This window comes from Pseudopodoces humilis, chromosome 1 (genome assembly GCF_049639895.1).
Source record: "Pseudopodoces humilis isolate 2021_Gansu_Grassland_sample_001 chromosome 1, ASM4963989v1, whole genome shotgun sequence".
In the NCBI taxonomy this organism is placed as follows: Eukaryota; Metazoa; Chordata; class Aves; order Passeriformes; family Paridae; genus Pseudopodoces; species Pseudopodoces humilis.
This window is the reverse complement of record NC_142200.1, coordinates 141,763,287-141,777,169: the sequence shown is the minus strand read 5'-3', so window position 1 is coordinate 141,777,169 and position 13,883 is coordinate 141,763,287. Positions and strand designations below refer to the sequence as shown.

At 40.3% G+C, this 13,883-nt stretch overlaps 1 protein-coding gene across 2 annotated transcripts in view; it reads left to right on the top strand.

Moving 5' to 3' along the window:
* Nucleotides 1–1,160: 1,160 nt before the first annotated feature.
* WDR37 (WD repeat domain 37) overlaps nt 1,161–13,883 on the top strand; it is a 43,932-nt gene continuing 31,209 nt past the window's right edge. Inside the window, exons 1-4 of one of the 2 annotated variants that reach the window (XM_088063547.1) lie at nt 1,161–1,326; nt 6,483–6,514; nt 10,315–10,492; nt 13,154–13,250. In XM_088063547.1, the coding sequence (XP_087919673.1) occupies nt 10,355–10,492; nt 13,154–13,250 (235 nt within the window). In that variant the 5' untranslated portion in view covers nt 1,161–1,326; nt 6,483–6,514; nt 10,315–10,354. The remainder of the gene's footprint in view (nt 1,327–6,482; nt 6,515–10,314; nt 10,493–13,153; nt 13,251–13,883) is intronic. The other variant, XM_005528514.3, reaches the window with a different exon arrangement.

Sequence of the window (13,883 nt, the reverse complement as noted above, 5' to 3'; positions counted from 1 at the left end):
TTAGAGAGGGGAATAGGCTAAAATTATGGGATGTTCTCAACCAGTTAGGCTGGTGATTTTGGAGAATGACCTCCAGTAATGAGAAATATGCTAGTGAATCAGTAAACCACTATTTTTGTTACTGCTTAATACAGCTTTAAGATATGACTGCACAGAATTGAGTAGAAAGAAAAAAAGGCAAATGAGAACTGCAGGCAAACTTGTAGTTGGGAAGCACATTAAAAGAAAATGTAATATTTCCAGCTCTCACTGACACATGTTCTGGCCTTCTTACAGAACTCTTCTAAGGCAGTTAAAATAATCTGCTGGAAGAGAGAAAATAATTAGGCGAAGGCCTCTTTTGACTTTCACTATCTGCTACAATGAATAAGAATTTTAGGTGGAGGTTTATTCAAAGTGTTAATCAGCAGAGGAATTAATCACATTTCAATTACGCGTTGTAGGCTTCAGAGTGAACAGCCTGCTTGCAGAACGTCGTGGTTAGCTTTGATGCGCTGCCTCTGTCACTCCGTCTGCAGACACAGTAGCAAAACTCCACATTCGGTATCTCCCAGCCCTTCTGTATTAAAAAAATACGAAATTCCAGCGGTGTTTCAGGAAAGTTTCATCTCCCTTGCCAGTCCAGCTGATCCAGTGTTCCTGGAGGTTACTGACTAACTAAAGCAGCAGCAGTTTTAATTCGGTAACAGTAACGCTAAACTAACACAGCGTTACCCCGAGGGGCCGCGGTCGGGACGGAACACACCTCCGCTGTTTAACCTCCGGCACTACGTGACCCGGGCAGCAGCGGGTCCGAGGAGTGCGGTGGTGGCGGGGCAGCTCCTGCCCGGCCCCGGGGGCATTCCAGAGCCCGGGGGCTGTCCCTGTGGCCGGGGCAGTGCCGAGCCCCCGGGCCGTGCCGGGCGGGGGCTGTCCCGGTGGCCGGGGCAGGGCCGAGCCCGTGGTGATGTCCCTGTGGCCGGGGCAGTGCCGAGCCCGGGGCAGTCCCGGTGGCCGGGGCAGTGCCGAGCCCGGGGCAGTCCCGGTGGCCGGGGCAGTGCCGAGCCCGCGCGTCGTGCCGGGCGGGGGCTGTCCGGTGCCAGCCCGGCGCCATCGCGGCTCGGAGCGGGGGCCGCGCCGCGCCCGCCGGATGGCGCCGCGAGGGCTCGGCACCGGGTTGGCGCGTCCTGCCCGAGCCGCGCCGCGACCGTCGCTGCTGCTGCTGCCTCCGCGGCTGCCCCTCCCGCCTTCTCCTCCTCCTCGTTGTCCTCATCCTTCCCCTCCTCTTTCTGCGCGCCGCCTGCGGCCCTGCCCCTCCCCGCCCGCCGCCGCGGCTGTGGCTGACAGGTGAGTGCGGGGGCAGCGGGGCGCGGACCCTCCGCCATCTTCGCGGCCGCCCGAGGGGCTGAGGGGTGCGGGGGTCCTGGCGGGCTCCGGGGCAGCGGCGGTGGCACCATCGCGGCGGTACCTGCGCCGTGCCGCCGCCGCCGCCCAGGCCCGCGGCGCAAACCGGGGCTCCTGCCCGGGCACCCCCTCCCTACCCGTCCTATTCCGCTTTATTTCCGCGTGAAATGACTTGCACGTTTTCCTATAAAAACCCGAAATAACCGAAAATAAGCTCTCCTTCCTCTTTTGTGCGTCGCGGTTTTTGAGCGCTTCCAGCCCGGGGCTGTAGGGATGGTTCCAGGTCTGCGGGTAGGGAAGCCGGGGGTGCTGCTGAGGAGACTCCTCTCGCTAACTTTGTTCGTGTGCTGCTGCATATCCTAAGGACAGGCCAAGCGTAGAGCCCCAGTAGTTTACAGGTGGAGTTCAGATTCTCTGACACCTGTACAAATGGAGAACACATGAAACGCCCAAATTTCTGAAGTGGGGCATAGCTACATGATGAGGGGAGCACCGTTTGTGGTGGCACGGGGCAAATCTGGCCTTCAGCATTTGGAGGATGACATGGAAGTGTCCAAGATGGATAAAAGTTGTCTGTAAAGGGCCATCTTTAGTAGTTCTATCTTCTTCTGAGCTAAAACCCTGTGAGAATAAGTTTGAGGGGAAGAATAGATATGCTTAATGTATTCAGAGGTTGAGTGGATGTTAGGTTCCATTTCTTATGCAAAGACGAGGAAAACTTTCAAGTTAAGTGTTGATCTGTGGCTCAAGGACATCTTGGTGTTTGTGGAGAAAGAGAAACTTCTACATGTGTTTTTATCTCTCTTGTTCAGCTTGTCAAATTTGTTATTGCGGTTACAGTGGGCTTTCTATAACAGTAATGTCATGGAAGGTTTACGGCAGGAACTGGTGGAACAGCTTCTTTGAAGTGATTCCATGTCATTGAGTACACCTTGACATGATACAAACGTCTATTGTTCAGGCACCCATTTTACAACATTACAACTGCATCATTCTCCTTAAACAAATTTCTGAAACTGTTTTCCAAGCAAGTCTGCTGTTGGCGCTTCTTGATGTTTTTGAAAGAGAGTTGGTGACTCCAAGAACCCACAAGTATGTTTTCTAATGAGTAGTTTAGATTAGATAATCTTTGTGCATGGTGTCAGCTCTAACCTGTCTTGTAATAACTTCAGATGTAGCTTTGTGTGTTGTGGACTTGGGCAATTATTTTAAGGAAAGGTGTTGGCACCAAACATTAGACTATAAGGCAGAGGCTAACTGTAATGTTAATTGTCTTTTTAATGCCAGTAGTTTATGTGTATGTTTGTCCCTGAATTAGGTTTATCATGTTCAATCTAAAGATTCTAAGATGAGACTGCTTCTTAAATATAGAAAGGCCCTTCCACTATCTATTTCTTTACTTCTGGGTTTGTTTGAAGCATGCAGTCTTTAGTATGGACTGAAGTTCTTAAGTGTGTTAGTACAGTCACAAGACAAATATTGTGAGTGTGGTGATAATGTCTTACAAGAAGGTCTGACTTCTATGAAATCCTGAAATTGCAAGCCAGAACTAGTATGTGCCAAGTAAGTAGGAATTAAGTGGTATTGCATTCTATAAATTTGAGATGAGATTAGGATCATTTTACGTCATGGAATTTTAATTCTTGGAGCTAAGACTAGTAGGTTGTCTTGTGAGGTGAAAGCCAGGGTGAGGGGCTTTTTCTGGAGGCCAACCCTTCAAAGCACTGTGGAGAGAGTTGGTTAGTGCTCTGTGAATGACCACTGAGGAATGGATAGGAATCAGGATGGTCTCCTTGCAAGCCAGGGTGATTTGTGTTTTCTCATCCTCATACAATATGTACAATTTTTAGGCTTAGTGTTCAAGATGGTAGATTGGGGTGCTCACAGTGTTCTTACATGGACTGTTGGTAGATTCCATAGTTCTCTGTGCTAGACCATATGAGGTAATGCTTCAAGAATGTGCTGTACAGAGGTTTTTTATTAGTGCTTCTGAAGAGCTTGCTAGATGTATTACAGAGTCAAAATTGCTTTTGTTCAGATCTTAAGAACTAAAATACTCTAATTTACTGGCAAGTAACATATTCCCATATGAAGAGCAATGGTACTAGAGGCCACTGTGCTTAAATAAGACCATAATAGCAATTCATCTAATACAGCCATAACAAGTACATAAATATTATTTGTTTAGAGATTAACAGAATAACATTCTGGCTTCTCAGTGTGGTGCAGTATTTCCTTGAACAAACACCTGGTAAAATTGCTTTTGCTCTTAAACTTCCTTAGGATTCCTCACCCTCAGGTCTTGTATCTGCATCCCTGTGCTTGCATGTAGGTTATGTCTAGGCTGTTAGGGATTTGTTATACAGAAATGGGAGCTGCAGTGTCTGTGAAAGAGTTGAGGAAATAATGTACCCTTCAGACATATTTTAGGAGTTAACCAGCTGTAAGTAATTTAGCAGGACCTGATGCTGTCTGTTGAACTCTTCAATAAAGTCAGTTATCAACACCTATAAGTAAAAGAAGGTGCAGTATATACTGATAGGTTACTAACTAGTGTTGAGCATAAGATTATATTGTACCTTGCACCATTTAAACTAGTTGAAACCCTCAGCGAGCACAGGTGTCACTGGTTTCAAAGGGAAGCTTTCAGCACATCAGAAATTTCACTAAATAGATCTTAGTCTGATGATTGTTGGTGGACCCAGGAAGGTTTCTACTATATTTAAAAAAAATAAAATCCGATTCTGCTAATTATTGTGGTTTAGTATTAGATAATATTAGCTTGTATGGTGAGAGTAGCATTTCTTGCTTTAGCAGACTGTATGGCAGGCTAGGTCAGCCCTGCATTTTGGTGTGACTGCAGCATTTGCTGACATAGTTGAATTAGCAAGATCAAAGCTTGCTAGCAGCAAAACTGGGCTGGCTTACATTTGGATGTTGGTGTTAGAAGCTTGCTTAGAGTAGGTACTCACTAATGTGTTAAAGTTTATATCCTTGATTTCAGCTGCATAACGTACTTAAAATATATTGGTGCAGCTTTTTTACTCTGCTTTCTGTTGAAAGGAGGTTGTCACTTTCAGTGGTGGGTGCCTGCTTTCCCCTTTTACATTTTGAGGAACATCCAGTCTCATTTGAAAGAAAGCTGCACTAAATTTAGAAAATAAAATAAAAAATCAATGTTGTAATGCTTGAGTAGATTTCATAAGGTTTGAGCACACACGTTAGTGTTTCTAGCATCTGTGATGATCCAGAATGGTTTTGTTTCCTAAATATTTACCTTTAGCAAAACAGCTAGTCTTGCAAAGCAGTCTGTTTAGTCTGATCTTTCTCAGGTGTGCTGTAGTCTTGCAACTTGCATTGAATTAATGGCACTTGAATGTACAGCATCACTGAAGCAAATTGTTCACTGAAGACCTCAAAATGGAAGTTTTACTCCTTTAAATTTGATTTCTTTGCATATTAATAAAGAGTGTAGTGGCATATGTTGATACTTAAATTCCCTTAACTCATGAATAATGCTGTCAAACTGAGTTCCATGTAATTAAGAGCTTAATAACTGTAATCATTCTTCTCTCTTTCTGTTTTCCCTCCCTGCTTTGTGGAAAAAAAAGCATGAAACCCACACACTCCCCTACATTAATGGGCATCTTTGTATTGTAAGGTTTTAATGCTGCTCCAGACAATAATTACTGTTGTAAAATACCTTTGTGTTTTATGTAGTATACAAGGAAATTTTCTTCTAAGCCATGTTTGAAAATGGAAGACGTGAGACTAAGAGATTTAAGCACACACAAATACACTAAAATTGTATTTTTATTTGTTTTTCATTTGACACAATCATTTAAATAGTAGCTAGTGCTATTTCTAAACTCTAAAGAAAATGGAGAAAGGAGATGTTGGGGATGATGTTACTGAATCTTCCTGATGCTTTCCCTTTACAGACTTGTATGTTGTCTTGAATGAACAAAAAAGGAAATGCAATACTGTAGCTGTTCTGTCTGTGCTCTGACACATCTTAAAACAGCTTTTCTCCCTGGCTTCAGCAACATGCATACCCTAGGAATTCTTTCCTTTCAGCAGCCTTCTTGTTCTGTGTTCAAGAGCAGAAGTAGGCAAGTACGATTAGTTTTTGCTGCAGTGAGTTTTTAAGTCTGGTAAGGCCCATGTGTGCACTCGTTGTTGGTGCTGTTTCTCTGTTGTAGCTGACTAAAACAGTAATTGGTTACACATCTGCTCTTTACTGTTACTCTGATGAAATATTTCCTGTGACTGAGTACATCTGTTACAGAAAGGTAGGTGGCGGAACTTAAATTAAACACACTGTAAAATATCCTGTGAGTTTAATTAAACAGCATATCTGAACTACTGGAGTATCTTTGCATTCAGCAAGTACGAACCACCTGTGGTCTAGATGTTTTCTAGGACACCTTTTCCTCCCCTACTTCTGCAGATTTACATCATTAGAAAGGTTCTTTGGAGGCTTTGACAGAACATTTTGTGAAGTCTATGCAAATGTAGTGTTTTCCAAAATGATTGAGCAGAATAGCTCAGTATGTCTCTTAATCACACTTTTTAGTAATACAGTGTTTGTGAACTGCCACCCTTAGTGAAAATAGCTTAGTAATACAATACACGTCCTCCCTCTTCTCCTCTCCTTTTTTTTTTTCAGAAAGTACTTTTGTTCAGTGTTTTAATGCTTGATTGCTAATTTTTAGCTTCTGTGAAGTTAGCTTCATTTGATTCAGGAAGCAAGATTCCAATACTTCTTGGTGGTTTTTCCATCCTACTTGGGGCATTACTGACTAGAAAGAAAGTGACCTTAGTGAACTTTTCTTTTCAGAATGCATTTTGAACACTTGAAAGTTAAGATTAACTATATGTGCTTATAATATATAATGGGTTGTTTTGAAGCACTTTTTTCTTACTTGGTTTGACTGGGATTTGGTACTTAGCCTTGACTTATGTTTATGTTTTCCCTCATCCCCCCATTCCTGTTGTTTGGTGTGTTCTAACTACAAAAGTTTCAAAAAATTGAAAGACTGACTGGCTTGTGTACTACTGTCTGTTTCACTAATCAATATTTAATATGGTTTTCATAGGATATGTAACATGACACTGATATTCTGGACAGGTAATTTTCATTGTTTGAAAACCTTACGTAATAAGGGGAATCAGGTAACTGCTAGAAATGAGCACCTTATTTTTTTAGCATCATATTGCCAAGGATCTGTTTTGTGAAATCTACTCTTGAAAATCCTATAGCTTCTTACTACTGCAATTAGAATCAGAAGAGTTCTGAAATTGTCAAAGCAAAGTTAATATTTAAAGGGACACTGTCACTATTTTACAACTGAATTTAAATCCTTGTTCTAAAAAACCTCTTTGATTATTGCTGCCTTACTCAAAGTTTGTAAGGATGTTTGGTGGGATTCAGAACAATGATATTAAAGGTAGTGAAGCTATTCCCCTTAGCTTCTCCTTCCCATCCTCTGTATGCACATGCCTGCTTGTGGCCTCTTTGGTTTCAGCTTTGCTGTGGCTGTGTGCACCCTCCTGCCGAGCCTGGGAACAGCTGCATGTTTGCCCTCTCCAGAACGTGCATGGGTGGTGTGTCATGCTGCTGCATGAGGAGAGGGCAGTCCCTGGCATTGACACTGGCTGCAGGTGAAGTGCTGCTACCAAACAGAAACAGTAATGGCCGTGTTTCCTATCCAGCCTGCTCATAAGCTGCCTAAGTAGAAACTTCTATGTAGTGAACGTGAGAATTTCACTCTGTAAAGATGTAATCTCATGCATATGACTGTGTCCCTTTAAATGCTGTGTGCTAGAGTGTATAGCTGCCAAATCTCTGTGTACTGGTGCCGAGTGCTGCAGTTGATTCATTGAGGGATGGGGTAGCATCCAGACAGGCTTCAGGAGTGGACTCCTGCAAACCTCATGAAGTTCAACAGGGCCAACTGCAAGGTCCTATAGCTTGGGTTGGAGCAGCCCCCGATATCAGTGCAGGCTGGAGGGTGGACAGATTGAGAGCAGTCCAGCAGAGAGGGACCTGGGGGTATTGGGGAATGAAAAGCCAGACATGAGGCAGAAATGTGTGTGTGCAGCCAGTGACAGGCAAGGGCACAAGAAGATGTGGACCTGTTAGAACTGGTCTAGAGGAGAGCTACAAAAGTTATCAGAGTTCTGCAAACCTTGTGTTTTTAGCCCAAGAGGTTTCTCTGGGGAGACTTCATGAGGGCCTTTCAATACTTAAAGGGAACTTCAGAGAAAGGAGACTTTTTACCAGGGTCTATAGTGATATGCCAAGGGATAATGATTTTAACCTAAAAGAGGGTAGACAGATTAAATGGAAGATTTTTTTACAGTGAGGGTGGGGAAATGTGAGCACAAGTTGGGCAGAGAGGTAATGGATGCCCCACCCATGGTAACATCCATTTTGGACAGGGCTCTGAGCAACCTGATGCAGATAAAGATGTCCCTGCCCATTGCAGAGGAGTGTGACTAGATGACCTTTAAAGATCTCTTCCAATGCAAATCATTCTGTGATTTTATTAAGCACTCAAAAAAAGGTATATTGCTGGGTAACATCCTCCAAAATGAAGTAGCTTGGCAGAAAGGGCAAGTGGAAACTAACACAGTTAAAATAATGGCTAGTAAGGCATAAGCCACATTAACATCTTTGTGTCTAACAGTTTAGGAGCCACATCTGGCAGGTATTAGAAATTGCCTTTTGTTTTTTTTACCCTACTCTGCCCTCAGATCTTAAATGAAATGGTGTTAATGGATTTGTGGGATTATATCTAGCTATGTGTATGAATAAAACTGTCGTAACAAATCTGCCTGTGTGCACACTGATGCTTCTGGCCTTAAAATGTAATCCCAGACTGCAGAAGATAGTGACTGAAAACCATTGAAAGAGTGGTTCTTAAGGGAGATAGGAAGCAGGGTGGAAGAGGGGAGAATATATATATGTATGTGTGCTTGGTATCTGATCCTCTTTTGAAAGGAAATAGAAATGTGATGAGCATGGAAAACCTGTTCCTCATTCTTGACCATATGTCCATGAACAGGAAGATAATTCGTGAAGCCCAGAAAATTGGCAGTAACTGTTTATGGGATGGACTTCTAAAAAATTTTGTAGAGGAATCTAGCCACAGTGAATAGCAGAATTTAGGCAAATAAGGCACTACCCAATGGTAATTTCTTCTAGTCTCTTATTTAATTTGTGAATATAGCTATTTAGTTACTACTGATTAATCACACATAAAAAGCTCTGATGGGATTAGATGCAGGGCAGGACTCCGTGGAATCCAGAAGATATGAAAAAACAATTTTTAGTACAGTACAGGTCACTGGTGCAACCTAAATTTTACTTTAGATTCACTATGGAATTGGTGTCAGGTTACTGGAACTTGGTTGTTCCAAAAGCTAATTAAAATACCAAGTTTTAGAAAAAGGGTGGATGGGCATTAAAATCTTAACTAAATCTAGTCTCATTTTTTATACAAATTTCTGTATCTTTATACATTTTCATTTTGTGATATAAAGATTCAAGAGATTTCAAGCTCTTGTTGTTCACGGTGGATACTGTGTTTTTAGTAAGGTATGCTTTTCCTTGGCTTTATGATCTGTTAAAAAGCTGAAAACACCATGTCAAAAACCTGAACTGGTTAATGCCTGATCTTGTTAATAGCAATGGTGCTCATTCCTAGCGTGAGATCCAGTGTGTTGGCGGATCTTAAATTGGAAGTGGCCTTGGGTTTGATTTAAATTTTCTCTGATCAACTTATTTAAAAGGAAGCTCAGTTGCCTGGTTAGCTTTGCCAACTCTGCTGTCCTATTTCTCTGCAGACTATTGCACCTATTTTGTTTTAATTGTTGTTTCAGAAATTATTTATGCTGGAGAATGAATTTTTATTTTGTTTTCATTGTGCATGATTGAAAAATTTTGGTAGTCAATCCTGAAACATTTAAAATATTTAACAACTGGTACCTCATGAAACAAAAAATAATTTCTGTTGAATGTTTGGTTTAAATTAAAAAAATCATGTAGTTAAATGTTTGTAAAAATGAGATTTTGACAGTAAGGAACATATTCTCCATATTTATGCAATCAAACATAATTTGATTTTTTGTATATATTCTCCACATTTATGCAATAAATCAGACATAATTTGATTTTTCTTAAACAGGGTAAGCAGTAGCTCATACATGGTAATGATGTTTGGTGATACTGTCAGGTGTTTTTAGGCATACTGAAATGCATATATTTGGCTTTATCAAGGTGACAGAAATGAACCACATCACCAGAAACCTGTTATGGCAGGTGCACTTTCACTACTCTCCTAAGTTCATGGGCACTTTCATTATTAAGGGAAGTGAAACCATGAGCTGCCAAAAATAGTGGAATGTAGTTTTCAGAACTTCTGTCATGAAAATTAATTTTTGCTTATGTCTGAACAAGGACAAATTTTGTATAGTAACGCTTAAAGTTGAATAATACATTTTTTGACCTGACAGTGTCCCTAAATTACCATGTTTGCTTTCATTTTCCAGCTGGGTTTTAATTTTGCATGCATTTCAGTGAACTATAGTATGCATAATAGTTATTTCCTGGAAGCATTTTGGGGCTGTCTCTGCTGGTGTTCTCCAAAATGAGCAAGGAAGTGGAATTTATTTTCCTTTTGTGGAGGTTTGTTAGCTAATGAATAAATAATGCAGAAGCAATTCCATTCTATTTACATATATGCATATGGTTTTGAACTTAATGTTGTTTGAAGAACAGCTGTAAGTAAGAGGAATCTCTTCTTTTTAATGACAACCCAAACAACTCCAAATTTTAGTAGAACTAAATACTTTCATTTTGAGAAGAATATTTAAATTGTGGTTCATTTGGCAAAGCAATTTGTAATGTGTAATGCTTGTCCTTAGTTTATCATAGGAGCCTCTGTGAAGCTGTTTTTTTGAAGTAATGCCAATAGAAAGTGGAAGTTGTGCATCTGCTCGCCAAGCAAAGCAGAAACGTAAATCCCACAGCCTTTCCATTCGAAGAACCAACAGTTCCGAGCAGGAACGGGCGGGACTGCAGAGAGACATGTTGGAAGGGCAGGTAAGGTGATCCTTGGGAGCTTGCATCACTTTTTAATGTGTTTTCTATGGGGAGAAGTTAAACAGACTTAAGTATTGAAATATGTCCAGTAAACCTGCAGGAAATTGTTGAAACAGAATTTGTTGCTCATAGGTGCTCACTGCCTTTGGAGATCATTGATGTGAATGTTGACAGTGTTTCAGTTGTGTTGAGAGCTGTGGAGTTTATCAGCTTCTGTGTGTTCTTACAGGAGTGATAAAACCATAAAACAATGTGAATCCCAGCCTGTTGATTCACTGCAACCTCTCCCCCCACCCCGGAAAAAAAAAAGTTCAAGATTGATTCTTGCTTTCATAAGTTTGCATTTGGAATAGCAGCAACCCAGAAATATGAATAAACCAAATACTTCTTTTGATGACTCTGATAGGGAAAATATTAGTTGGAAGGCTGTTCTGTATTCCTTTCCATAAAGTAAGCAAATACTGCCTGCCTGACAGAAGTGTGAGCTAACTCAGAGTTTTGTTTGTGTGGGTTTTTTTTTGTGTGGCTCAAATGAAGGTGTGCTCTTCTGAGATTAAACTTAAGGGAAAAAACAGCAGCCGCTGCTTCTGTAGCTTTCTTAGTCATGTCAGTGGAGTGGGTGCAATCTGGACTTGGAGTGTTGCACCTAAAAATTCTAGTATTAGCTGTAGGTAAGGCTTCTGTCTGGAGCAGTACAGGCAGATAAGCAAATACCAGTTAAAAAGGTATTTAAATGGACTTACTAATACTTATTAATGCTTAAAACTATTTTAATTGACAAGTTTAAAACTGACTACACAGTGTTAGTGCCAGACTGGCAGACATGATGCAAAACTTGATTTTTATCAGACAATTTGTTTGAAATACCAGTGGAGTTTGGGTATGAGAAACCTCACACTGAAGTCTGCAGATACGCTGAAAACCTGCTGTTTTCTCAGTGTTGTGACTGGTTTTATTTTAATCGAATCTATTTTTTCAGTAAATCATAGCATTAGTTTTCTGGAAATTAACAGACCCTAGGTTGTTGCTTCTAGTCATCTAGAAATTGGAGAATACAAGTACTTGGACAGAAAACTCTTCATGCATTTGGAACTACTGCAGCCTCACCAGGAAAGGCGTGAAGGGCAGCTGAGAGGTCAAGACATGCTGTCACCCCTGCATAGTAAACCAAAATGTTAGACTGTTTCAGTATTTCTTCACAGGCTCTGAGTGTATTATGCTGTAATATATAGATGTTTAAAATGTTTTATCTATCATCTTGTTTGATTTTGTTGACCTTGAGCAGCTAGGTGGCAGATTCTGTCAAGTAGAGAGTATTAATGCTCCTTCATAGTGGAGCTGTAAACCACGTGAGATCTAACTAAGGACTTTTGCAGATGAAGAGATAACATTATTACATACTGTTTTAATAAGCTATTTTAAATAATGCCAACTTGAAAGAGAGGAAAGGAAGTGATTAGAGTTCTTTATACTTTCAGGCTTTGAGAATTGGTTTGAAAAACTTTTCTGCATCTCCTTTTTAGTTGCAAAAGTTGTAAGATAAGTTAGTTTCTTCCATAACCTTTCTGTATGAAATAATTGGGTAATTGAATTAGAAATAATTCTTCTAATTTCAGTGTTTCTCTTAATAGTGTGTAATGATTTAGTATTTTTGTTTAATCAGTTTTGTTTCAAGCTGGTTTTAATTAGGATCTGTTTTGCTTCTGGTTGTCTGAATGTCTGAACAAAAGTACCCTATCAAGGGAGAGGCAGATGAAGAAAGGAATGATGTAGGGGGGCTTAAGGAGCATGGTCCCACTTCTTTCAGCAAGTGCCACAGCTTAAACCAGCTGTGAACCTGTGTAAAATTGTGCACAAAGCAGGTATGCTGCATATCATGGCTATGAGTGGTTTCTCTTGACCTCTCTTTCAAACTTGGGAAATAGCTTCCACAGTCAGGGTCATGGCCGGCCTTTCCCGCTGTGCCTGCAGACAATTCCCGGGGCTGTGGCGGAAGGTGACTCAGTTAAGTGAAAACTTTTTAAAATGTTTATAGCTGGCTACCTAGGTAAATATTAAGTGTAGTAAGCCAATTTACATATTGTGGCCTATGAGCAACAGAAGAATAGAATGCTCGAGTAGTATTTGGGGAGGGAAGGATTCGAAATTGTAGCTTTCTTCACACTTAGGTTAGTGATAAAAGTAGGTAAATGTTAAAAATACATTTAAAATTTTAGTTTGTCTTAAGCTTGGTAATAAGATGCATTGTGTTCACAACTTTCTAATCCACTGCATAGTCAACTTTTGAATTACTTTGTCAGACGAAGGTATTCTTTTTTCTTGAACTGGAAACATTAATATGAAGAAGGATTTTTTTCTCCCTTTGTATTTTTTAAATTAATTGTACATGTATCTTGATTTTATAATTTTTCTCTAGTAAAGAAAACCAAAACAAATATCATAGGTGATTTGAATTCTATCCTCTGAAAGAGAAAAAATTAATAAAATTAATAACTTTATGATGCACAGAGCTATTTGTTTTGTGTTCTACACTAGCAGTAGTTTCAATTTCCCTCCTTGCTGGAACATTGAGATAACTGTTAAGATCAGGTCAAGACTGAAGAGTAATCTTATCAAATATATGTAAAGAAATATATAATCCCCCAATATTTTTCCTCCTAGGATTCTAAGTTACCATCTGCTATCCGGAATACACTCCTTGAACTTTTTGGACAAATAGAGCGGGAATTTGAAAACCTGTATATTGAAAATTTGGAATGTGAGTATATATTTTTTCTGGCAACTTAGGAATTGTTTGTATTTAGGTTATAGTAACACTAATTAAAATATTTACATTGGATATTGTAGTATAATTAGTGTAGCTTTTCTGTGAGCAGTTTAGGAGTTGTTCTGAACTTGTAGCCAAAGATGAAGTTCGTACCTTGTCAGAAAAGTCACTTTCTTAGCTCTTTGACACAAGCAGTGTGAACTGATGTCTGTCACCCCCCCTTGACTCTCAGGCAAAGCCAGTTAAGGGTCTGCCACCTTATCATTGTAGGCTCTGGTTCTGTTAATCTCCAGAAACTTCATCCAGCCTTTGAAGTTTTTGGCTTTGTTTTATATTTACAGGCTTAATTTTAATGATGTAATATTAGTAAATAAAATTGGAAAAGCAGCTTGCTTGAAAAAATGTAAAATGGGGTGGTTTTGGATCAAACGACTTACACATTGCATAACCAGCACCTGCAGCTGTTCAGGAATTTTGAAGTAAAGCACTCAGATAAAAGTTCCAGTTGTTATCTGGAAAAGATATTTGTTTGATGACAGTGCAGTTGTCTGATAATGTAAGTGATGCAAGGTGATGTAAGAGGATCCAAAGTTAAGTAACACAGTACAGTACAGTAATACAGAC